Source organism: Lepisosteus oculatus, chromosome 9 (assembly GCF_040954835.1).
Source record: "Lepisosteus oculatus isolate fLepOcu1 chromosome 9, fLepOcu1.hap2, whole genome shotgun sequence".
Lineage (NCBI taxonomy): Eukaryota > Metazoa > Chordata > Actinopteri > Semionotiformes > Lepisosteidae > Lepisosteus > Lepisosteus oculatus.
This window is the reverse complement of record NC_090704.1, coordinates 24,998,829-25,026,820: the sequence shown is the minus strand read 5'-3', so window position 1 is coordinate 25,026,820 and position 27,992 is coordinate 24,998,829. Positions and strand designations below refer to the sequence as shown.

At 39.2% G+C, this 27,992-nt stretch overlaps 1 protein-coding gene across 1 annotated transcript; it reads right to left on the bottom strand.

The window, feature by feature from the left end:
- Positions 1–305: 305 nt before the first annotated feature.
- On the bottom strand, positions 306–26,380 carry LOC138241287 (acyl-CoA-binding domain-containing protein 6-like). Its single transcript, XM_069194599.1, has 3 exons — positions 25,934–26,380; positions 23,143–23,239; positions 306–403 (listed from the first exon to the last, which is right to left on the bottom strand). Exons 1-3 carry the CDS (start codon positions 26,204–26,206, stop codon positions 306–308), a joined length of 468 nt encoding a protein of 155 aa, XP_069050700.1. The 5' UTR covers positions 26,207–26,380.
- Between the last annotated feature and the right edge of the window lie 1,612 nt (positions 26,381–27,992).

Sequence of the window (27,992 nt, the reverse complement as noted above, 5' to 3'; positions counted from 1 at the left end):
CATGAATTGGAGGCACCAAACACTACCAGAATATGGTGTTTTGGCACCTCTGTAGCATATCTTGGCATAACCACCCTAGAGTAGATGCACAATATAAGAGGTGCCAACATACCATGATTATTGTGGTCACCGAGGATCCAAAGGTATTAGTTTAGGTTATTAATTTAAACCTATAGGTGCTCATCTTGGAAATACAACAAAATATAGCTGCAAGGTCAGTGTCAAGTCCGGAATTTGCATGAAGAAAAGTTCACCTTAAGAGGATGAATCCAAACATTCATTACTCCAGTACCTTTTTGTGCCTTCTAGCTCTGGTCTGATTCTTCAGCTGGGCCTGTCGCACCTCCCTCCGGGCATCTTCCTCTATTCTCATATGTAAAGCCCTTTCTCTGATTTTCCACATCTGTAGAGCCGTCAGTGAAAAGGCAAAGCCGATGAGAAACAGCAGAAAGCTAGATTGTGTTGAGCACAGAACAGCTACGCTACTAGACATTTATATTTATATATGTCACCTGCTTATAGGTGGTACATTAAATATTGAGGAATCTGTTAGATCATTGAGGAATCTTTGGGCATTTTTCAGCATATTAGGAGCATTCAGCAGCTGAATGTGGTCTGGGAAGCCCAAAGACAAAATAACTGGGAAAATAACATACCATACAGCAATGTACAGTGAGAATGTGAAAAAAAAACAAGAAACATGATTAAGCTGATGTAGAAAACCGATGAGGCTAAATACTGTATATTGATAATGCCGGTGATTTGAAAGCTTATAAATCAATGAAAGGGGTGAATAAACTATGTGTTTCAAAAGTGAGTTAAGCTACAGTGTGAAATGTAGGATTCATAAAAGCGTATGAAAAGTGTCTGAAGTCTAAGTGTGACAATACAGTAACATGATTCACTAAGGGTATCCACTCTGCAGAAATCTGTTCGGCTGGAAGAGGCGTATACACTATAAGGTGAGATAATTTTTTTAATGAGCATTTTGCAACATAAATGCTTAATTATTTGTCAGAAACACAACATCTTTTAAAACAGTTATGCTAGAGATCCTGTTATCTTTTGCTTGCTCCCCAATCATGCTGTATTTACAGAGGTGTCACAAGGTCACTTGCCAGAGTGGATATAAATGTCTCTAATCAGTTTAAGATGCAGAAGGAAACCAGCTATTAAAGATCTCCCATCCAGGTGATGACCAGGAGCAGCCCTGGGTCAAAATAAATCAAACTGTATTCTCATACCTCAGCCTGTCTGCATATCTCCTCTGTTTTCAGAGCTCCTGCCTGGTGCCTTCATAAACAACAACAGCAAAGAAAGCTTCATCCACAAGGCAATGTCAGACAGCAGCAGAGGAATTTGTGAATGTGGTATTTCCGTAGAGCAGATGTTCATCTTTTGGAAAACTTTGACTCAGTCAAGACTTCCACTTGCTTGCACAATTAATTAACTTAAGGCAAACCTTTACTTACAGTTGTATTCTTGACATCTAATGTTTAAACATAACAGTAAAATATTTACACATATTTACAGCGAAACAAAAAAAAATGTGATACAAATACAACAAATCAGGAATCCAAAAGGCAGGAACTTGCTGTTAAAGAGTGAGGAGCTTCCGTATGTTATTACCTGTCTCTGTTAGCCATAAACTGGTCTGAAATATTCTTGGATCCTTCCTCAAGGAGCCATTCCCTCACATCGGTGAAGCTGATATCCCTGGGAATCTCGTTCTGCTCCTGGAGCTCCAAGAACTTCTTCACTATTGTTTTCTGAAAGCCAGCACAGCCTTTTAATAGAGTGCCACACTCCCTTCATTGCAAGGTTCTCCTAAGCACTATTATAGCCGAGTGTTCACTTCAAAACCAACACTGACTTTTTCCATTAGATTTTTAATTTGAACTCACACCGATAGAATGTGTTTGCATATGTATAAGAGTGAAGGCTGAGCTACTGTAGTTTGTTGATCTAAACATTTCAATTTAAGATGTATATCTTGGATACAGTGGTTAACCTTGTTATCTCGCAACACTGGGGCCAGGGGCTCTATTCTGAGCCTGAGGTGATTTGTCTGTGTGGAGTTTGTATGGTCTCCCCATATTCACATTGGTTTTTCACGGTTTGCTCTGGTTTTCTCCCACAGTCAAAAGCCATACTATACTGGTAGAAAAAAAGGTTTCTAGGAAAATTGGTTCTAGAGTGAATTTGTGTCTGTGTGTGTCTTGCAATGGACTTAATTCTGGTCAAGGGTGTATATCGTCTTAAGCCCGTTGCTTTCTGGGATAGGCCCCTGCTCCCTGCAGCCCTTAGATGAGGCGGTTAGATTAGAGGACGTGGATGGAAAGGGATGGATGGAAGTTCAAGTCGTTTTTCAGCCTTGTCTGGCAAAGAAGACTTATAAATTCTGTTTTGGACTTCACACAAAAGCTGCCTGTATTAACATGTGTTTGGAAAAATACATTTTTTTGCACTGAAAATGGATTAAAGTCTACAGAGCAGTACAGATAAGCAGTGAATGCTCCGATTGGGGTGGTACAATTAGTGGTTTTCCACAAAGAAAAACATCCAGATATATTGCCCAGCCTCAATGAATAAAAAAACTATCTTTTTTTAACTCTGTTATCGTGAACAGAGAAGACTACAAGGCGACCTGTTTCAAATATTCAAAATCCTCACAGTCAAGTCTGCTTGTTGAATGCTGACTTCTTTCAAGAAACAGCTGGATGAGACTCACAGACCAATTAGCAAGTAATTACCAAACAGGCTAAAGAGCTTCCTCTCATTCGTAACTTTTCTTATGATATGAAACCCATATCCTGCATGCAGAAAGGACTATATGGGCTATAAACAACACAAAGTATCATGAAAAGATGTACAGTATGGCTGAACTAACAAGAAGAAGCTAAAATAGGCTAGAGCAGTGACAAACATAAGCAACAACATCGTCAGCGTCAAAACACTAAAACAGAAATGAGCTTCATAGCAATTAGAGAAGAAACTGAAAGAAAACATTGAAATTGATCCTTAGAATACAAACACAGTCAAGGTAGAGACTTCCTTGAAGATGACATGATGACAGCAGTATATTCAAAAGTGCATAATGGAGAGATCTTATGGAAGCCTTCATCTAGAAACGTTACTGATTGAGGGCTGGATAAAGGCAGAAGTCTATGATGAAGAGTCAGAATCAGATGGACGGTTGTTTAAAAACATCACACTTACCTGTTTAGTCACATAATTTTTGTCATACTGCAACTTCACATTGCTAAGGTAGTTATGATATTGATTGTATTCTTTCAAAGAGCAGAGGACCTGAAAACAGACAAAACATGTTTCAAGTACTGTCTAGGAGGTTAAATGTTTTTATTTTTATTTTACAAATCTAGAGCACAGTCAAGTACTCTGTGTTTGAATATCTATTGAGCATAAGGACTTTAGCACAAACCATAGGCCTGCTTTGATTACATCTACTATTACATGCTTTGATTACAACCAAAGGCCTGCCCACCGAATACATCTATGCTGGAGTGCAGACATGAGTTAAATCACGCTACTGGAAACTATTACAGCTAAATGAGCTAGAACCTGGTCTATTTTTTTTGACAACACCTCACTCCTTCACCGTACCAAAAAAGACTCATTCTTTGCACAAACTCCAAACAGCCTTACTTTCTTCTGCTCATTGATTAAGCCTCTGTTCTGCAGAGACTCCTGCATGCCCTTGCGATGGTAATAGGTGCGCAGGTGGGGGTCATGGAGGCTGTTGTACTTCGAATCCAAAAGGAAACCGTGGGGATCAGTCAGAGTGAAGTCAGGAGATGGCTGGTGCAGCTGAAATAGAAGGTAAGTATTTTATTAAAACATGATATGTACAGGTAAACACAAATATGTATCCCCCTATGTTTCTGAACATAAAAATGAGAATGTTTTTTTTCTCCCCCCTCCGAAGGCGGTCGCCAGTTTCTTGGAAGACTACTCCAGAATCGCTGTTATCATTTTTTTCTACGTTCTTGAAAATCAAATTCCAATTTCTCAGTCATTGTAGCCAACTAAAAATATCTACATTGCAAAAAGACAGTAAGCACAATAAGCTTTAAGGCATACAGTACAGGTGAATTTCAATAATGTGATCAATATACTGCGTCTAGAAAAATATATAACCTTACTCCTGATGTTATATGCACAAAGATGTCAAGGGAAGACAGTTTGCTTACAGTTTAATCATTACAGCAACCACATTATACTAACACACACAGAAATGTGTTAATGTGTCCCAGGTATCATTTCATATTATACAATTTCACATGTTGGTTTACCCCTAAAAAGAAAGAAAACCATGAATAAACATGTCATTTTTTACAATTTAAATGTTTGGATTTAAATAATAATAAATGTATTCATGCTTTTCATTTTAGGTTACACTTACTTTCTCCGAAAGAGCAGTCCTGCAAAATTGAGGTTTAGACCCTGGGATTAACGGCAGTTTAGTGCCGACGGGTCTCTCCAACAGCTGCTGCTCTCCCTGCAGTGCATACAGCATGGTGTAGCAGCCCTGAAACACAGAACATAACTATCGTACCTCACAGAACCACAGCCAAAACGCCAGAAAAAACAAGCAGAGCTGATGGCAGAAATGATTTCATCTGTCACAGAGTGAAATAAAATGGGTGTGGGGGCAACAGCAGGTATCAAGGACAATGTTGACTTTGCATAGAAGTTTGTATAGAATGACCAGTGACTTCAATGAGGGTGGTAATATGTGTCTTTCTTTGTTCTGGGGCTTCCTACTGATCAAAGATGCTATTGCAAACATTGTTAATTACCACACAGTTCAGAGAAGACACATGGCATGTCAAAACTGGCCTAGCCGAGCCTCAGACCGAGGAGGTGGATCTAGAACATAACAATTCTAGAAAATCTAGAATGTTCTAGAGCAATCTTACACCTGGCCATCTGTATATAGCCATTTGATCAATGAGCCCCAAGAAGTTAGCTCTGCTTACACCCAAAACTATCAACCCCCCCCCCCCCCCAAAGAAAGGTAGGGGGGCTTTAATAACCCCAGTGACAGAGCCAGAGCACACAGAAACAGAAGAAAAAGGAATAACCAATTTGTACCACAGCACCCAGGAGAGGGTTTGGACACCAGGGACTCTCTACAGTGAGCAAGGGAGGAAGGCTTTAGCATTTTCTTCCTCCCCTCTCTACTCAAAAAATTGACTCAGAGACAAATGGGGGGGGGCATATTAAAAAACAGACTCAGCCAGGACTGAGGAGGATCCCTAAGACTACACAGAGTTTCTTTGCTATGACAGAAGCAGGCACACCAGGTCTCCAACTGGGGCTGGGTTTGGGAGAATATTTGCAGCTGGACTTTTCCTTTGGAACTCTGGTTTTGGTAACTGGGGTCAAATGGGGCTCTTGAGCTGGTCTGCAATATGTTCTGTGAGTAAGTAAGTACCTCTGGTGGATAAGTTGTAATATTTGTTCTGTGGATTAGGCTATGATAGATACTGGAATTGCAAAGTACTGTAATACAAATGGAAATTATGTAGGATGACTTCTGGTCTGTGGATGCACTAGTGGTTCTGGAAGATAAAAAGAACTTGTTGCTGGGGGAAAAGGTCTTTAGAATTGCTAGGTGGCATAATCAGCTACAAAACTAACTTTTAAAAGCAGTCCCTGCATTTAAGGGCCACGGTTCCTGACATATCTTTTTATAGATAGGTAAGAAGAGTTACCCTAGTGTGTTCAGAGGGCTAAATCAGTTCATAACATTCTTTTTTTTTTCTTCTGCACAAACGAGTTGATTCTCTAAGTCTGTTTAGAGTTTTAGATTGGGAAGGCATATTCTCACCCAAGACATCTTAAGAGAACAAAAGAAAAGTACAGTACGTATATTCCCATAAAATACAGAAAGGGTTAACAATAAATTATTAACCCACGATTTCAGAAATAGAACACATAGCTGGAATTTTAAAATCATGTTCCATTTATTTTACCTTCTAGAGCTTTTAAAACAGTATTAGAAATATTACTACGAGGTGTACGTTTTTACTGTTTTACTAAACCTTACATTTTAAAGCTAAACTAATGCTGATTTTTTTTTTAAATTCACTACCTAAAAGTTCAAATATATAAACGTATGGATAGTACACTCACAGCTCCAGATCCCGGTTTCTTTCTCTCCATTTTTATCCCTGATCTCGTTCCATTAATCCATTAATCAATTATTCTATTTTGAAAACAAATCCGTCGTGTTCGTGAGCGGTAAAACTATATTTTGTATAATACGGACTTGAGCATAAACCACGGTATAACCAAAATGTTGTCTATTACGTCAGATCTGCAAAGCAGTTGCCTTATCTGACGTATCCAGCGTGTACAAGTAAAGACGTCATTAAAAGCTGCAGCAGGGAAGCTACAGTATTCGTCCCTGTACGGACTTGTTTTTATATATATATATTAATAATTAGGTTTTAATGAGAAAATCCAGACAAAAGGGCGATGTCCGATTTAATGTTTAATTTGAATGTCGCCATTCTAACTCAAAGCCTTCACGGTATCAAACCTGTGTGGTCACACGTCCCAAACAGTCTGGCTCTGCCAGTGGAGCCTAGAGACCCCAAAAATATAACACACGGTTTGCCTTTTAATAATTTACACCTCTAATCCTTTGGGATGGAAAAGAAGTGTAGAAATGCAATTTTAATTATGGTCAATTCTGGTATTGTAGCCATATATAGTTATACAGGTCTTGTCCTCAACAACTCAGGAGCTGGGTTCGAGCCAATGCAGTGAGGTACGAACTAGGGTGGGAGCGGCGAGGGCACAAGCCCTAGAACCCGAATCCGTTACAATAACAAAAGGACAGACAATGAAATATGGGCTATTTCGAACTCGCAAATGTGAGATATAAAGAGTTACTAAGTCAGAATTCAGAGTTGCTAAGTTGCAATTCTGAGATACCATAGCGCGTTTTTTTTACTCCCTGGCGGAAACGGGCTTCCATAGAAAAGCCTGGAATGCAAGTGTAATCCTTACTTAAGGGGAGCCGGGTTTTAGAACTGGCTATAGTTGCTCACGGACATAGCGTTGGCTTTATGAACTACAACTCCCTTATCGCACTACTCAAGTTTACGTCACAGTCCCTATTCTGCCTGGCTGTGGTGACCTCTAGCGGGTCCCTCTCAGTTCTGGCAGCTTTACCGTTGATCTTGTGCACTCACCGGCGTGCGCAAGAGGAACTCATACACGGCTCCCTTTTTTCAAGTTTATTTTCTAAAAAATAGAAGAAAATAAGGGAGGGTTTCCAGAAATACGTACAAGTCAGGTTTACAGCAGGCTGGTAGCAAGAGTCTGACTCCTACCCTCGTACATGTTGTTTTCCCCTGTTTACTATAACACCATTTAAACGCGTCACAACATAACAACTCAACTCACTAAGAAATTAACTCACAACACACAGACAGTTTTCATCTAGCGACTTAACACAGCTAACGAAGTTCAATTTCGTCTCTGATAACCCGCAGAGCCAGAATACACTTTTGATACTCTTAAAACAAATATAAACGAGTAAACCTTAAACCGAAACTATGACATCAGTAAACATAAATTTACAGACCTTTTTAAAAAGCCTTATTACTTCAGATCTTACCTAACAAATTAGAAAGAACCATGGGAGAGAAAGTCAGGCGGACAGCAGGCTGGAAGCGAGGGTCTACCAGCCCGCACGAGGCGCTGTTCCCGATTCCCGTGCCCAGCTGCACATCACCTGGTTGCACAAGCTTGACTTTTCATTTTCATTACTATATTTTCAGGTTGTGTTTTTCATACCACTACCGAATAAAAAACATATTTTAGAGGAAGATGTCAGCTTGATTAAAAAATATTGCTCCTTAAGCCTAGTCCCTTACTGTACTAATTCTGCCACCTACTGGACAAGGTAATAAATAAAACAAGAAGAAAATCATAGAATATAACACCCACATTACAGGCCAGCCAAGTAAAGGGTGTAAGATGACCAGGGGAAGGGTCATTCATAACAGGTATTTTCAGAATGACCTAGTTAAAATACTAGATATGGACCTGAGCAAAATGGCTGCCAAAAAGAATAAGCTGACCCGTATATGGAAAGGGTCTACCCTGAGAAACAATGAGACACAGCTGAGCCGCATCAGGAACCGAAATATAAGTTCCCCGGAGGCAGTGAACAGGGAGAAAGATAGAGAGGAAAGAGGTTTATGTGAAAGGTCGGACTAAGGAATAACGGACTACTGAAGGGAGAAAAGGTTTATGGTTTTTCGATTGCGGATTGGGTTTATTACGGACTTTTGTAACTCGGATCAGAACAGGATTAAGAGAGCGGATTACGGACTGGATTTGGAAGATAATTGGAGGAAGAAACGCCACGAAACTCAGGAAAGAAAAGTGTGGTGTGAGTACTTCTCTCATTTGCATAAACTTTCCCCCGGAGACACCACAAGGGATATCTGAAGGACTGAAAAGTGCACTGATTGTCACATTATCTAAGGTTGTCTTTTAAAATGTACTTGTATTCCATTAATAGCATCTATTGCATTGCCCGAGAAAATCAGAAATTACTGTATGTAATTTGTTGGAATTGGGTTCCTATGAAAAAGACTTGTGAAGAAACCCAGCTGGGACTCAAAACCCTTGGTATCTCTTCAGAAGAAGAGAATGCAATGTGCCCCAAGCAGTATGATTTTCAAAACACAGATTTAGTACCAGATGGCGGTTCCTGACGGTTGAGTCCAGCGTTCTGCGCATGGGCAGTAGGGACTAAGAAGCAGTGAGTTACCGTTAAAAAGAACCCGTAACTTCTACAGAGTCGTAACGGTAAATACGGTGTCATTTCCCTAAATGAGTATAGAGGGGGTATTTCATAGGATTGAGACAAGATTAGCAAGATGGATATTGGATTTTAACGGAGTACACTGAAGCAGTAGAGTATTTAGGCAACTACTCGGGCTGGGGATATCTGTTTATTGGTTTGTTAGTAATGGGTTTCACATGCTCCTTGTATTTTCTCTTCCTTCATTCTTTACAGGGACTTATGTTTAGCACCGTTTAAGTGTTCGCAATTGTAGGTATCGTACTAATTATCGTAATGTAGTTCTCGGTGAGGGCTGAGAGGTGAGCGACTTATTTCTGAACGTGCTGCGTGAACCACTGCCGTATTTTGTGTATATAGAAATATCGTTATGTCTTTTTTATTTTTTTAAACCAGGAACATATCAGACCACATTTCTAGGCGAGTAAAGAACCCAAAATGTGTCCTGTGCTAATTATTCTTTGCCAGGCTACATTTATAAGAACCTTTCATCTTGTGTTTTAATTGTAATACAGTGTATTAAAATGCACAATCCTTTGGTTTTGGGAGAGAGGTAAGAAGGGAAAGCAAATGGAAGAAAAGTCCAGAATAGGCTTCTAGGCTGTAGAAAAAATGAGAATAGAATATGACGTATTCCAAGGAGAAGTCGGGGAAAAATAAGACCTTAAAAGAAATCAGCCTATCACTGTTTGCTGGGAGAATGGATGAATCCTGTCTAATGCTCAGCTGACACCCTGTTAAAAGCAATAAAAGACAATGTTAGTCCTCCGTGGTTAACCTACATTTGTTGTTGCTTTAAAACAGATAACGATGGAAGAACTGAATGACATGGTGGCGTGGGTGGCAGTGTCCATTATCCGAGTGCTACTCCCAGCCATCTCCCTGTATGATGAAAAGAGGAGCCGGAGGAGAGTCTCCTAATCGCCTTGCCTCTGAATTGTGGATGGTGTTCTTGAATGTGTCAACTCTCCCTTATCGGCAAATAAGCCAAGAAGAAAGAATTCCCACCCCAGAGACTGTGCATCTTAATCATTCTGCAGACTCGGAGACTGACAGTGAGACTCTACAGGTTGTCTCTAAAAGCTTGAACCACTTTCACTGGATGTATTGAGTCAGTGTCAGTCTATGGTCTCCATATTAAATGAGATGTAAAGTCTCAAATTGTGCTTAATGAGTATGTTTTCTTTAGTGTTTTAATGATCCTTTCTGGTAACCGAATGGATGTAGTGTTTTTTGCAATGGAATGTGCAGCAGCACTGTTTCAGGAGGATATACAAAAGGTAAAATAGTTCATAGCTCAATGGATATGACTTAAAATTGCAGTGGTTTCCAGTACTAAAACTAGTGGTAAAAGGAAATAATTCTATAAGGGTTATGAAGGCTTTAATCCATCCATTTTCTAACTGCATTATCCAGTACAGGGTTGCAGGAAAGCCAGAGGCAGGATTCACTCACACCAGGGACAATTTTCACAAAAGCCAATTACTTGAAGACAACCCAAGCAAACACTTGTAGAACATACAAGCCCCACATCTGAGGATGAACTCATGGCCCCAGTGCTCTGAGACAGCACCACTGTGCCACTTCTTATGCTACTATATTCCAGTTAAATACCAGTGTTTACTGTTGCTTATTTTAGCCTGGAAGAGATGCATTATGATCATTTGATACTGGCAAATATTCTTGTAGCACAAGGAAAGCGGTGCAAACATATTTCCACTAGGGGGAACTGTCCTGCTTTGGCAACACAGTAAATTTATGGTATATACATTTATTATTTCTGGATAACCACTATAAATATAATTTGTCTTCTATTTCCTAAAACAATTCAATATTTCCCACTGTACTGCACACAGTATTTAGCCTTTAGAATTTAATATGCTCAATGTTAGTACGGTAGAGGTACTATCATTTAACAGCATTCATGAGATACATTCAAACAGAATATTAATTCCATTGGAAGAGGGCCAGGGGAAGGGTCATTTATAACTGGTATTTTCGTAACGAAACGCTGTCTTTACTACTGGATAGACCTAGGCAAGATGGCCGCCACGGATCCCCGGCTGACCCGCTGTTGGAAAAGATATATACGGCGAAACAATGAGACACAGGTGAGCTCCGTCAGGAAACGGAATAGAAATGCCACAGAAGCACTGAACCGGGCGGAAGTTGGTAAGGTGAGAGCGTTTTGGAGGAACGAGAGATTTAGGAGTGTACTGGAAGGAATTTAAGAATAACGGACTATTGGATATGGGTTTTGGATACGGCGCGGAGAAGTGTGGACATACGCATTTGGGGACTTAAGGATACTGGCAACGGATTGCGGAACGGATTTGGAGAGACATACGGACGAAGAACACAGAGGTTCAGTGTGGTGTGAGTTAAATCTCTTTTACACCTATTTCCCCCGGTGACGCCACACCATATATTCAATTGAATCTTTCAAAGAGAACCACCATTTCCCTGCAAAATTAGGCTTTTCTCTGTCACTTCCCAGGTGGCTCTGACAATCGGCTGCCGTTAAATTGTGGCTGTGGGCATCTGTTTCGATGGAGTTTGTGGAGTTTGTACTCCCTCTTTAAGTGTGATATTAGAAATACATTTTTTTTTGCTAAAAAACTGCTTTTTACAAATTAAAGATACGGCTATAAACTAATATGACGTTTTGGTTGTGAAGCCTTCTTCAGGTGTGTGGAGACACGTATATTTTTAGACACATTTATTTAAAAACTAAGAGCTTTTTTTTAAATGGTAAGAATGGTAAATTGTGCCATGTGAAGTTCATTTTTCAGTTTCCACTGTCTACATTCCCGGGCACAGCTTATATGTGGGTTAATATTTACCTATCGGATTAGCAAAGGTTAAAATAAAACAATTGAAACAGGATGAGGAAATGTGCACACACTCCTCTGACATACTCATGAGAGAGTCTTTCCCCGCTTGACATGCTTTGAGCTTATAAAGAGAGATCACCCACTGGAGAAGAACACGACTGTGAGTGACATCACTGTGAGGTCACAGGCATTGAGCAGGTCAGAAAATCAAGACTTCAAGGGGAAACTCAATCCTACCCAACATTAGAGACATGCCTACTTTTGCAAGTGCCAGCTTGATAATGGTTTAAGTTCCTTAGATATTTTTTAACTTCAGCTAGGTGTATGGCCTTTGACTTAAAAATCAGTGAATCATTAAGGAATGCTGGAAGGCTTAATAGAATTAAGATATTCTTACCAGGTCGAAACACCAGCACGGCACTGTAACCTTATTCTTTATAAAAATGTGAACATAAACTCTCTCTTTTAAACTGTACAGGCCTATTACAAAGCCAGTTGAAGTGGACAGCTCCACAGAGTAAACAGTCATATAATCCGATGCTTCTAGTTGATCAATTATGTAGTAACTGTACTGTATATGAAGATGTGGTGATTGTTTTTATTTAACCTTAACCACCTGTTGCATAGGTTGTCTTGTGTTTTGCAATACGTAGTCTGTGGTGTTATTGATTTAGCTAGTAAATATATATATATTATTCATCCATTGTGTGGTTTCTGCGTAAAAAAAAAAAACCCGCATCCACAGAAACAAAAATCACAGATATGTGCCGAACAGGACTACTAGTATCAATATAACGGCAGCGTCAGTTTTTGTGCTTGATATGAACTGCCTAATGGGGCCACAGGAATAATGGAAGGCAGGTCAGATCCAGCACTTTTATTACAAACAAGCCTTTAAAGAAACACAAACAGAATGTACTTTTATGATTTGAAATATTTGTATATCTCCCCCCCCATATATTCAGTACTTAATTCAAAAAATGTTTTTTTAGATGCATGACTTTCTCATGATACATATCCTTCCAAAATACATTTTACTTTTGCTATTAAGGTCAGTAATGAATAGTTTAGGAACATGTAAAGGTTTATTCCATGCTGAAAAAAGAAAAGAAACATTTCAGCTGTAGAGTCTTCTTCAGGTGTCCGTTCCCGTTTCTTTTCTTCTCCTTTGCGGCCTACGCGTGTTGACGCACTACCTACTTGAGCTACTGCAGAGTTTTCTTACATATTACTTACCACCATTTGCTTTGACTTGGAAAAACTATGCAGAATCTTTTGAAAACAGCCCTTTGTCTATTTCTGCCAGCCACGTGTTACTGGCAGTCCTCAAATGTGTCAACTACCGCGAGGAAGGCCTTCCACACTCCAGGCCTGCTTGAGCACACAGCCCCGCCTCCTCTTCTCCTTTGACTGATCTCTCGGTTCGTGTTCGCGATGCAGGTCCAGTGCGGACCCCCGCCCTTCATCACACACCACTTGGAGTGGTCCACCATGATGCCGAAAGGCCTGGCCTCTGGCAGCTGCATAGTCTTCACGTTGTACACCTTGTGCGCCACAGAGCAATTCGACGGCAGAGGCTGATGAAGCTTCCCCCAGCTTTTGGCAAAGAAGTCGTCTCCTAAATAGTTAACCAGCAAACCTGAGTAGAGATCTGAAACGGAACAGAGTCACAGGTTCCCTGTAAGAATCTGTCCCAGACACACTTTCTACCCAACCAAAAACAGGAAGTGCACTTGCTACCAAAACGTCAAACTGGAACCGAGAACAAGTGAATGTGTATTTCTTCCCCCCCTCTCTGAATGCTGTACTGTATTGGTTGCTACCCAGAACGTTCTTTTTTAAATCAGCACCACCAATATACAGTAGATCAAGTGTGAAGTGTGACATATTGCTTTTGAAGGGCAGTGTTTGAAACTTACTGGATTGTTCCTTTTCTACATAACCTTTTTTTAAATGTATTTAAATGACAACCGTTTCCAATAACCTTTAAAGTAACAGCAGAATGAGATCCTTGGATCAATTAATCAATTTCTTTTCAAAACTAGTTGAGATTAATGGAACAAACTGCACATGTTATTTAAGTCCTGGTTCCTTTCAAGAAACAGCAGGATGAGATCCTTGAATTAACTACTAAGAAATTAGCTAAATGGGCCAAATGTAACCTCTCGTGTTCTTAGGTATTAAATGGTATCTAAAGAAGCTACACAAGTTATATTTTTATCCTTTCTTATGTTTAAATCAACATACCAAGAGAAAAACATGATTTAAATTGTTGTATAAATAAAAGATTCAAATATTCTATTAATCAATTTGTTCAAGAATTGGGCTTTACAGAATGTTAATAAAGCACCTACAAACTACCTCAGACACAAATCCTAAACCTAAATTACTACTGAGTATAAATTGATGCTTTACTAACATCCCATAAAATCTCTTTTGAAAGAAAGCGATGCTATGAAACCTTAAATCTAAAGTGTAACCGCAGAAACATGTAGGAAAGTTCAGTTGCCAGCTGGCAGATTGAGAAAGTTTCACCAAAACAAAGTATGCTTTTTTTATATAAATACATCTTCAATTGGGAAAGGCTTTGAGTAAAAATAAACTGGATATTGTTCCACAAAATCTTTGTGAGAAAGTGGGTCTTGCTGGCTAGAAACAGCCAACATACAATAGAGTTAGACTTTGTAAAAATTAAATAAATTCAGATTCTGAGAGGCTCAATAAGTGCTTGTTCAGAGTAAATCAGACATCGTTGTCCAAGTTTCAGCAGTGATACATAATTCACTGAATACCAACACCAACAGGGTTGGACACTTTGGGATATCCAAGCGATCTCAAACTCGTCCGATAACTGCAACCTCTATGACCAGCTGGGCACCAGTGCTCTTGTACTGTTGTCAGTGAAAGAAAAACCATTAGTACAACTTATGCCAACTCTGACACTTAGCATCACTGTGGGGCTGTTAAGCACATATTTTGAAGAAATAAGTACATTTCATCATCTCTTCCAAGCTGGTACAGGTCTGGAACTGTGATAATTAATTTGTGATTTTAAAATGTAGAGGCATGCAAAAAATTAACTATTGATTCCAAATATCTAAAATGAGAAAAATAGCTGATGTGACATTTTCACTTCCCAGGAACAAACTGCAATAATGAAGCACAGAGATTGTTTATGGATCATGGCAACTGTGTTGTTCAATACTGTTTCTGTATCTTGAATTGGAGAATAGTTTCTAAAGAAGCGATCAGTTGGTAAACAAACGTGATCCATAGACTTTACTGATTTTTTTTCTGCAGACTCTAGCTCTGCCTTGAGTGGTGCTCACCGTCATTAAATCTAGAGCATTTTGCAAAGCTGGTGAAAGTTTACCCTGCTAAAGATGTCAGGGGCAGCTGCTTAAACCAAGGCTCTTTCCTGGGATAGCATGTTCTCTGAGCCACACACTGAAGGTCTCTGTGGAAGGTTTGGGGGACGTGATAGTCAAAAGAGTATACATGGATATACTGGAGTTGCACAGCTGTAGAGACAAGAATGAAAAATAACCAAGAGTAAGCATGGCATTTTCATACATCCAGGTCAAATGCCCCCTTTCTTTTTCCATTAGTCTGGAGAGTTTCCTTTATTTATTTTCACTTGTTAAACTATCCTCCAAGTTCTAAAATGTTGACATATATTTTCAGCAGCCACAATACACATCATTTAGATTTAATTAGAAAGTCTAAGGCTATTTTGGTATTTATTTTCATCTGTATACACAATGAGGTGTAAGTCTATTAGTGTCCACCTATTCTCAGGGTTATATTAAGCTTGCATATGAAATTGAACCACCAACAGAAAATAACAGAATAGACTGGTTTTTGCCCACAGGTAAATTTAGACTAGGAAAAGAAAAGGTGCTCCAAACCAGAACAAGAACTGCAAATAACCAATACTTGAATCTTAAAATCTGGAAAAATTGTACCAAAGGCTTTCAGAAAGTGATAGACAGCTGTGATGTCAATGCCATGGACATACTAAAGCTCAGCAATCAAACTTGTTCTTGAAAAGGTTCACACAGCTGTATGTACATGTGAACGCCTACCTATGTCCTTGAAGGTGCTGTATGTGTAAGTCCCGCAGAAGAAGGTCTGTGCATTTTCATGCCCACTGGAGGGCAAGAATGATGTAGAATGATTTTTCACATCTGGAAGTTCTGGGGTGCTGTGAACCAGCCACACTCCTGTCTGTCTAACATCACAATCCCTGAAAAAGGTCACACAAGATATATTCAAATCTCTTATCGTTTTTGATCCGTCTGGTTTTTCAGTTTCAATGTTTTTAAAGGACAAGTCTGCTCTTTTTGAACGGAGTCCATTATCAAGCCTGCTTCCAGCTGACGAAGTCAATTAATCAATTAAGTTCAAGAATCAAACGAACTGTATAATTGATCAAACTAAACAAAAAATCTTCTATTTTGGGCTAGTTTTCAGTTCTCTTAATCTGACCTTTGGCTTTTTTGTCCAACCGAATTAAACTGAACATACTTCATGGCCAAAAGTCAGATTAAGAGAATTGAAAACCACAGTCCAAAATAGGACTATTCTTAATCCTATTAATTGTTTTCATTTCTTTTCAACTGACAATTGGCCATGAAGTATGTACATTTATCTCTTAATCTCAACAATTTAATTTACTGTATTCATTTAGAAATGGGCTACTGTAAATTCAATTCAATAGAGCCCACAACAAGCATCTTTAGTTTTGTTTTACCCAGCAGATGAATTTTTTATTATAAACATCAGTATTATATTGATTTACAGAAGTGTTTTTAAACTCAGTGATTTTCACCAGGAGAAAAAGCTTTGAAGGCAACAGATTTGTTCTTAGCTTATGTGATGCCTCAGTCAAAGAAATGTAAAGGGGAAAAAAATAATGAACAAAAACAAGATGGAAATATATACTTTAAAGCTTTATGATTCAAGTTTTAAAACCAGAAAACACAGAAAGCTGGTGTTGGTATTCTAAAGACACAGTATATACTTCGGACGTGCCATCATGTCTTGACCATACACAGGAAATCCTAAAATAAATGTTTTCTACTGAATCAATGATTTGGACAACATCTGCAGAATCACACGTGTAAATGTTCTACCCTGAAATAGTGTAAATGTTAAAATATTTTATTTTAGATATATATAAAATGAACAATTCACATCCTGCATATGTAGCAAACATTGCACTTGGCTTTAATCATAGGAATAAGCAAGCAAACCCAGCAAGTATTACAGATACAATTCTATTGTTTGTTGTGTTGTCTATGATGTTTTTTCCCCCCATTTTCTGTGTCCTTCTGTCTTGTACATTATAAAATGTTACTTACCTTAAAGTTTGTATTTGTATTGCACAAAAGGCTTTTGAATTATAAGAGAAACCTGTGAAAATAAACAAATCGAAAAGACAACGTATATCCTGGCCTCACTTTCTGGGAGATGACACAAATAATAAATAAAGGTTTCTTACCTTTTTATGAATGTAGGACAAAAAAGGCTGCAAAGTCTGCCCCACTGCACTCTTGGAGTCATTCACCAATTTCTTCCCATATACCCAGCCATTGGTATGGTCATCCATGTAGAGGTATCGCAGACCTCTTCCTTCATCGTGGTCTGGCAGCTTATACAGAATAAACCTGTATGATTCCAAAAACACATAAAAGAGCATCACATCCTGTGTACTGCTCTAGAACTGTGAGACTGTACAATGTGTCCTGGGTGTTGGACAGTGTTAACTGTTGAGATCACTAGAAAATAAAAAGGGCACTTAAACAATACTAGTGTCTGTTGCCAGTCTGTGGGTGCACTGGTGCTTCTGGGAGATGAACAGAACCTGTGGCAAGAGAAGAAGGGTCAAGCAGCCTTGATCATTTCTAGGTGATGTAGTGGCCTACAAAGCGAAAATAGCTCTTGTTTTTAGGGATTGCCCATGTTTGACATGAGCATTGTGGCAAATCTGGAATAATCTTATGTGATTAGAGCTCATTTTCTGCATTTTAAACCAGCAGAGCTCTGTAGAACTGAACTGCAGCAGTTGACAAAGAGTCAACAGTTGACTAAAAGAAGCGAGGCAAGGCAAGCATCTCACAAACATTACTCTCCTCAAGAATACATTCTGGTGAATCGTTTCAAACCGAACTATTGAAAGGAAAAAAAGACTTAAAATCCAATAGTTATTCCATTTCTAAATTTGTCACAAGGGTGCTCACCAGCACCGCCAATGCAGACTTCTCTGAAGTCTGCATCGGAATGGACTCCGCTGGAGGGAATTACCCCCAGTTGCTCGCAGAATGGTGACGTTCCACATTCTAATGTATCACGGCGGAGAGAAGTTGCTATGGAGAATAAAATATTCACGTATTGGTACAATTGAACTTTTTTTAAGTTTTAGAACTCATAATATTGTAACTCATACGGCCACCATTGGTTGTGAGAGCCGGCTTACCAGCGCGGTGACGTCCCCGCCCTTCCCTGTGAATAGCAGGGACCGCAGCCGCCGGGCTGATGGGAGATTTCCCTTTAGTTCAGCTGGCTGGGTCCCTGTCGAGTGCAACGGAGGCCCGGGTTCGAGTCCCCAATGGTGGGGGTTCGACCTGAGGCGGCAGAGGAGAGGGCGCATACCCACGTGAACCCCGGAGCGTTACAATTTTTTTGAAAAAACAAACTTCATTAGGCTACTTTAGATTTAAACTGTATGTATTCTACGTACAAAGTTTTGACATAAAGCTTTTATTTCGTCACCCCCATTTCAACTGATGTATATTTATTCATTTACCAGCTTTGTATTCTGTACACAGAACATTTAATGGTGCTCGTATTTTATAGTACAAGCTTTGAGGTATAGCCAAGTTTACCTTATTTAGTTGAATGAAAGCGTTATGTTCCTCATACTGTCATTTTGTACTGGGACAGACAATATTAAATGTATTTAATAGTACACAGCTTGGAATAAGCAGCAATATTGCCAGTGATTCCTTAGTTTACTTCGCCTGTTATGAATCGAGGTTAAGTTTACAACATGAATGAACACAGTATCACTACATTTGTACAGGGATTGACGAGATAAAATTCAATTTAATCAAACTGCAAGCAGACAACGAAATTTAACAGCCGACTTGGATTTCGACCCTCCTGAGCCGTGTGACAAAACAGTGACGTCACGCGAGGGTGTTTTTTACCTTTTTGTACTAGTGCGCCCTTTAATACTGGCGCACTTGAAGTCCACACTTGCGCTACATTACAGAAGTGCGGATTTGTAGAAATGGCTTAGGGCGCAGGTCAAGAATTGGGACATGGCTTTTATCTCTGAAGCACCCAGAGATTTGGGGAAGGACATTAAACCGTTGTGGCTAAGCAAATAATTAGATTAATTGGGTAGGTAAGAGCCGAGTTGGAATTGAAGATTCATTTAACTGGTGAGTAATTGAATACTGGAGTCACACCTGAAGAAGGCTCCATGGCCGAAACTTTTTTTCAGCATGGAATAAACCTATTACTTGTTCCTTTGCAGCCTACGCATGCTGACGCAGCTACCCACCTGAACTATCAATGTAACATTACTTTTTCACAACAACTTTATTATCAGAGAACAGATTATTTGATCAGAAATAGTTCCAGTTTGCTGTTTGATTGTTGTACTGTCTTTTAATTGTTTGAATCTTAATTTATGCATTTGTACACTTACCTTTTAAGTTGCTTTAAAAATAATGAGGTAGTGAACATCCCACCTACCTTGACAGGTAACAAACTCTTTGTTTTGTTTTTCACACATTAAAATGTAGGAGAAAAATGTTTGACACTTCCAAATTTTGTTTAACCTGTTATTAACATTGACACATTTAGCCAATTTCCGCCTGAAATTTCCTCCTCCTTAAACATTTGTTATATCTCTGCAGCAGAACATAGCAGGAGCCTGGTTCAGGTCTTAAATTGAAGGTAACCCCCTTGGCTTTGAGGGTGAACAGTCAAATTTCTTATATTTCTTAATGTGTCCACTCAGCAGACAGACATATGAAAAAAAAACAAAAAAACAGCAGGCGACCATGTTTTGTTGGTCTTCAGAGGTCAGACTTTTTAACTATATGCATGTCAAGAGCCTTGTTCTAGGTGACTACTAGCTTGGATACAAATCTGGGAAAAATTGATCAATTAGAAAAAATTCTACATCATGTTTTGTGAAGACTGAACCTGGAATGAAATTTCACGCCTATAATAAAAAATCCTAAAAATATTGAAAATAAGAATAATAACCATTGCAATTGCTATAAAAACTATTAGACACTGCTAGAGAGCCTTTATCTGCTGTTATGCAATGAAAAAAACCTCAGAGTTGCCTTCTGGTGTGAAAAAAAGGAGCACTGATAAAAAACTGATTGATTACCCCTTCTGAGTCAATGATTGACAGCTAAAAGGCAGGCGGAATGCAGCTCGAGGCTTCTAGAGGAAGTCTTACCCCCTAAGAGCTCTGAATGGCTGAAAATACAATGAATGAAAGCGGTTTTTACTAATCAGATCGCCTTATTTCTACCGGTCGTTCTTCAAACATTTACTATGAAGTCAATAACGTTCAAGTCTGGGTTATTTTGGATATATATCATGCTTCAGAATAAGGTAAAAACATGGGATATATATATATATTTGCTGGTTTTTGCTTTTGCGGTTTTGTTGGTAAAAATGTATAATATTGACATGCTGTGCTGGCCGGGTGTTTTTATTGGGATTCTGCTAGTTCATTAATTTATTGGTTTATTGCATAATAGTGTCATATCTGTGGAAACAAACTTTATGGTTTTGTTGTGATGATATTGGAGAATACGTTCATGTGAGAATTTGTGGAGCGGTTTAAAAGAAACGTGTCATCTGGGGGGACAGTGACCACGATCCGGGCAAACAGGTTTTTTCAATTTTTTTATTGATATCACATTACGTTATAAATTATAGAGCTTAACTTTCTGTATGCATCATATGAATATGTTTAGATATTTGTTCTATTTATAGAACACTGCATTAATAATTATTGAACTTAATTTTCTATGTGTGCTTCATATGAAAGAAACTGACCGAAATAACATCATATGTAAACTGACACATTGATGTACTGTACACATGTATGCATAGCCCGTGGGGTGTGATTAATGGGCATTTCGACATAAATTTCTAGTTACGTAAGGGTTTCTAAAACTGACCTAGGACCTCAAGCACTTAACTACCACTATGTACCACTAAGTTGCCTTTTCTCACAAAAACTCTGAAATGGACAATGCGACTCAATTCTAATTGCGTCTTGTATCTAATGAGCTCTTTGAACCTCTTCAGTTGGAGTTTGGATACACAGTACAGAAACTACCATTGTTAAGTCAGTTAATGATTTTCCAGTGGCTTCTGGATCACTTGATGTGCTTTTTATTCAACTAAAATGCTGCTGGTGTCAATCACAGTCCCACACTGGATCACATGGAAACTTATCTTGGGATATCTGGCACACCCCTTCCTTGGTTTAGCTCTTATTTATCAATACCACCACCAGAAACAAATTCATAAATCCTAGTTAAAAGTGATGTTATTGCACTAACCCGAGGTATTACATAGAGATTTGTACTGGAAACGTAACTATTTAATATTTATACACTGGCTCTTGGGCAACGTTTTTACCATTGTGGGCTTGGGTTTCACTGCTATCCTGCTGACAGATTAATTTGAAAATCAAATTCGATTACTACTATTCTGGTTTCTGTACTTTACAGGAGTCTGTCTGAAATTAAGACATAGATACAACAGAACATTTCTGAAAGCAAACCGTGACAAGACTGATATTAGCTCAACAACTGAAAAATTAATGCTATAACATTGATATGTGCCATTCGTTTTTTGTGTATTATGTGTACTACTATAAGGAGCTTTGAGGGTTATTTAAAAACACTCAAAAATTAACATTATACTATTATTATTGTCCTTCAATGCATAGTCATGAGAATTGTGAAGAGAGAAAATCTCGCAATACTGCACTCACCACTCTGGGCAAGTTGTCAAATTTGCCAAGCATGAACTGCAACTAATAGCACCAATGATCATAAGAGACGCTGACACATCGAGGCCACTCTGCGTGGCCTCTATGAACTGGGCTGTTAAATCTACACTAGAGCTAATGCTGAATTCAAACAATTCGAATTCCTTAATGCCATATCCTCTTCATTAAAGTCCAGGCACTACTGTTTTGTAAATCCTTTAGTCACTTCAAAATTGATACCCAAAATATAAACAAATAATTGTTCCACATAGACATGGAATACTTGTTTATTCTGAAATATAACTGTTCTATCTACATACACTTCACACTTTAAACTATAAATCCCACCATTTTCTAACTGCTTTTTCCCAATACAGGGTTGCAGGGGAGCTGCAGCTTATCCTGGCATGCAGTGAGCGCAAGGTGGTATACACGCTGGAGGGGACACCAGTCTATCACAGGACACACACAGATAGACACACACAACCTCACACCAAGGCCAATTGCCCAGAAGCCAATTAAACTACCAGCGTGTCTTTGGACTGTGGGGGGAAACCCACGCAAACATGGGGAGAGCATACAAACTCCATGCAGACAGCACCCCAGGTCTGGAATTGAACCCAGGGCCCCAGTGCTACATGGCAGAAGCGCTATCCACTCCACACCCATGCTGGCCCTTTATATAGATTTTAATTTTCTTTTGATTGTGTTCCAGAGTACTTATTCTCAGTAGTCATAAAGGTAAGACAATGCAAACTGAAAAATTATTTTATTTTCTTAAATGTAGCACAAAAGGGACAACAGTGAACACTGATCCACCCCTCTTCATATTATACTCACTGGATATATATGGCATACAGTATATATGGGGAAACAGCCAAGTCCTGTCAGCTGCAAGTGGGCAGGGATGTTTTTGGTAACATTTGGTAGAAAACAGACCTTTTGCTCTTTGAGTAAGCAAAACATGCAGCTATCTGGAACCCGATTCTGTGATTTTTTTAAGGAGCATATTTGTGATTTTTAAAGTGGGCCTTAGTTTCTGATCATTAATATTCATGTTTTGTTTAGGTAAGATGACGGTGCTGTGTTGAGAGAGGTTAATGTTACAAATTACTGCCAGAATTACTTCAGTATACAAACTGCCAAGAACTGAAAAACGCAAGAGAGGTTACAGACACAAGTGGGCTGCTCAAGTGACCGTATTCATTAGGTTGCTAGTAGCTAGTAGTTTACTGATGAATCATGTGAAACTGTCTCTTGAACTGTAGGAATCCCAGGAACAGGTTTATCTCTAGAACAAATCTGACAGCTTGTCCCAGAGACAGTTCGCCCTCTCAATGCATGACATCATCCTGGCGCCCAAAAGCTGACACCAAACAAATAGCAGGTTTAAGTGAAATTGAGTCAGAAGTCCCTACCTTCTGGCCTCCTTCTGGGTCCAGCGAATGCACACACGCTACATACTCCTGCATGGCCTGTTCTTTGCTCATGTCCCCAAGCTGCTTCCAGGCCTGCCTGCAGCATCACAGCACAATGTGTAACCCATCAGCAGCCTTACAGAGCCCAGCTGGTAGAAACTCTTAACCGCTTTTCAGTAGGGCAAATGTTTTGTTTTCTATTTTTAATACAGTTCGGCAAGGAGACTGTGAATGCTAGAACTCAGCTTCTCGGGTATGTAATTTAGTCATAGTCTATCCCATAAGTTGACTGACAGATCTTACTTGCCTAGGATGTTATTTAGCCTTTAACAACTGAAATCCTACTTACACTCCCTGGTCTGTTGGGTTTCTTACAATATCTGTGAAAGTTCACACATTTACCTTTCTTTTTTTCTGGACAACACTGAAACCTATATTTAGTGTGGGTTTGTGGAGTCGCACAGATTTCTCTTGCCTCGTGTAACTTAAAATGAGTTTGTGCACAATACTTTAGCTATAGCTTACTAAAAGGAATACATATTCAACAACTGAAAAGGTATCAATGAGAAGAAGCAAACTTTAAGAATATGATTAGCTAGTCATCATGTGAACACAGGATAACAATGGCTGTTTCAAACAGCAAATCCACTGGAATTTAACTGTATTCCTATTTTAAATTCACAGGGGCAATATGCTCACTGTGTGGAAAATGATTCAATTTATTTTTTAAATGTGCTAGATATGATATATACAGTGCCTTGCGAAAGTATTCGGCCCCCTTGAACTTTTCAACCTTTTGCCACATTTCAGGCTTCAAACATAAAGATATAAATTTTTTATTTTATGTGAAGAATCACCAACAAGTGGGACACAATTGTGAAGTGGAACGAAATCTATTGGATTTTTGAAACTTTTTTAACTAATAAAAAAATGAAAAGTGGGGCGTGCAAAATTATTCGGCCCCCTTGCGTTAATACTTTGTAGAGCCACCTTTTGCTGCGATTACAGCTGCAAGTCGCTTGGGGTATGTCTCTATCAGTTTTGCACATCGAGAGACTGAAATTCTTGCCCATTCTTCCTTGCAAAACAGCTCGAGCTCAGTGAGGTTGGATGGAGAGCGTTTGTGAACAGCAGTTTTCAGCTCTTTCCACAGATTCTCAATTGGATTCAGGTCTGGACTTTGACTTGGCCATTCAAACACCTGGATACGTTTATTTGTGAACCATTCCTTTGTAGATTTTGCTGTATGTTTGGGATCATTGTCTTGTTGGAAGATAAATCTCCGTCCCAGTTTCAGGTCTTTTGCAGACTCCAACAGGTTTTCATCCAGAATGGTCCTGTATTTGGCTGCATCCATCTTCCCCTCAATTTTAACCATCTTCCCTGTCCCTGCTGAAGAAAAGCAGGCCCAAACCATGATGCTGCCACCACCATGTTTGACAGTGGGGATGGTGTGTTGAGGGTGATGAGCTGTGTTGCTTTTACGCCAAACATATCGTTTTGCATTGTGGCCAAAAAGTTCGATTTTGGTTTCATCTGACCAGAGCACCTTCTTCCACATGTTTGGGGTGTCTCCCAGGTGGCTTGTGGCAAACTTTAGACGAGACTTTTTATGGATATCTTTGAGAAATGGCTTTCTTCTTGCCACTCTTCCATAAAGGCCAGATTTGTGCAATGTAAGACTGATTGTTGTCCTATGGACAGACTCTCCCACCTCAGCTGTAGTTCTCTGCAGTTCATCCAGAGTGATCATGGGCCTCTTGGCTGCATCTCTGATCAGTCTTCTCCTTGTCTGAGCTGAAAGTTTAGAGGGACGGCCAGGTCTTGGTAGATTTGCAGTGGTCTGATACTCCTTCCATTTCAAGATGATCGCCTGCACAGTGCTCCTTGGGATGTTTGAAGCTTGGGAAATCTTTTTGTATCCAAATCCGGCTTTAAACTTCTCCACAACAGTATTACGGACCTGCCTGGTGTGTTCCTTGGTCTTCATGATGCTCTCTGCGCTTTCAACAGAACCTTGAGACTATCACAGAGCAGGTGCATTTATACAGAGACTTGATTACACACAGGTGGATTCTATTTATCACCATCAGTCATTTAGGACAACATTGGATCATTCAGAGATCCTCGCTGAACTTCTGGAGTGAGTTTGCTGCACTGAAAGTAAAGGGGCCGAATAATTTTGCACGCCCCACTTTTCATTTTTTTATTAGTTAAAAAAGTTTCAAAAATCCAATAGATTTCGTTCCACTTCACAATTGTGTCCCACTTGTTGGTGATTCTTCACATAAAATAAAAAAATTATATCTTTATGTTTGAAGCCTGAAATGTGGCAAAAGGTTGAAAAGTTCAAGGGGGCCGAATACTTTCGCAAGGCACTGTATATATAGATATATATTTTATTACCCTGTTCATTTATGCCAACTGCTTATTTCTAAATTTTGCATATAAATAATGTATATAACTCAGTTTACGTGGCCAGTAGGTTTGTCAGTAATACAAAATGTTTGGAGAGTAGCAGAAAAGTCGTTTTGTACACTTCTATTCAACGTTTGTCAGTTAAGATGATCCCTTGGGGAACTAGAAAATATTGCTAGTGGTTTCTTCATCCAAACGTACTCAGTACTTTATAAACACGAAGGTCACCAACTACATGACAGCAGCTGATTATGCACATGCTGAGTGCACATTTTTAAGGTTTCAAACTAATTGACCTTGAGCCCGAAAACACATCAAACACGTCTTTGCTTCAGTTTATTAAAGAGTTGCCAAAGTTTTGGGGTCGCTTTACCTGTTTATACCTGGCGTACAGGTAAAGCAGCTGTTCTCTGCTCGCTGTCTGTACCAGTCCACGGAGCCGCTCAGCTGCCGCTTCAAACTCGGCTTCGAGCTCCGTCTCTTCCAGGCGATACCCCAGGTCACCAGCACCGCAACCTTCCTCCCCGAGACCCAAGTCTGAATCCGAATCTGACCCACCGAGCGGCTCTCCTGTGTCTGGCCGAGCCGGGTCGGTACCTGAACCCGTAGCAGAGTCGGGGGAAGACAATGGAGAGCGAGACGCCATATTGGAGTATGTCTATAAATATAAATGTTATGATCGTAGTTTGAATTTCTCGAATAATCTAAATCAATCTCCAGGAAGACAAATTATATTAAAATTACTCTCTCCTGCAGACAGTATCAAGATGATGGCTAACCGTTTCAGGACTTGTTGCTCACCGCGGTCCGTTAACCGTTCGCTCCCCTAAGCGGTCCGAAGGGAAACCAAAAACACAGAGTAGATAAGTTCCTAGTCCATACAGTATATATACAAAGTACAGATGGAAAAAAGAAACGCAACATTTTCTGGAATGAGAATACTATAGTTATAGCTTATGTACTTTCACAAAAAGTTGGCAATTTGTTTTAAGCCCTCTGACCAGGAATACAGCTTGTGCAGTGAGGCATTGCAACTTGCCAATCACACGAAAGTTCATTAGGTGCACTTGTTGGTGCACAGTAGAACGTTGATAGTTCATCTGGCTTGCCTGGTTTTTCAGTAGCCAATTCATTCATGTATCTAATCTAACCCTTTCTTCAGGGACGTCAGGATATCAGCGTCCACATCATAGTTGGGATGTTTGTTCCAGGCCCCAAACCCTTTGAATAAAAATATGCATTTCCCTGTTTGGTAGATTTAAACCTCTTATATTTTTTAAATCCAAATAGTTTCCCCTAGTTCGTGCTGCACTACTAAATCTTATGAAGTGCACTACTGTAGGTCAGTAGCTTTGAGGATTTTGAATACTTACAGTAAATCAGGTCTTGCTATAACTATGAATAGAATTATGAAGGCTAAGACTGTTTTATTTTTTTAATGGTATAGTACACCAATAAGATATTTACAGACAACTAACAAACCATTTTGTGATTTAGTTGAAAAGTGTCTGGTCATGCATGTGGTAGTGTGCTCACCTATTTGAATAACACAACATTATACAAAAACATGAATGCGATTATTTTTATTTCAGAAACAGTAGATCAGCTAGGCAAATGAGGTTCCCATCATTAGAACTCCTTTTTTGAGTTTTCATTGCAAGGAGTTTCCCCTCCATGTGAAACATGTTTGATGGTGGCAGATGGATTATTACAGGAAGGCTCTGGATAAAGCAGTCGACATCTTCGACAGCAACGATGTTTTTTTTGGCATCTTCCTGGAGTTTGGAATTACAGGGATCCCTGGAAACAGAGTGGTTTGACATGTCACTGTTCCAGTTTCTTTATTCCATGGCAGCAGGTAAGATAGACTTTGGATACAGTTCTACCCAGAGGCATCTTAATGTCAGGTTTATTCAATAAGAAGCTATTTGATTAAAGGTGTGTGGTAATTTGGCTATTAGACAACTGTTTTTCAGTCATTTCAATCACATTCATAACTATTATTCCTGTCATCTTCTATTGGACTATTCACCCCTGATCTGTACTATTACCTGTCCCTTAACCAGTTCAATACATGAATTTCCCTAAATGCCTATTGCCTTTAATTTAAGAAGAACATTATCAAAAGCATCTTTAAAATCTAATCATATCATTTTGTACGTTCTGTGTGTTTACTGCTGTCACTTGTTTGAAGAATTTTAACAAGATGGTAAAGGAAGAATGACCTTTTCTAAAACCATATTGACTACTGCTAGGGTCTTATTTTCATATGAGCGATCCTGTTGTTTAGTTCTAAAGTGGTTTTCATAACTTTACTTGTAAAAGAAGGAAGACGTATTAGCTTATATCTTATATCTATCATATAAGTCACATTTAGTCATATTTACTATACCGAGAGATACTGTAGAAGGGAATGAGGGAGGGCACTGAAA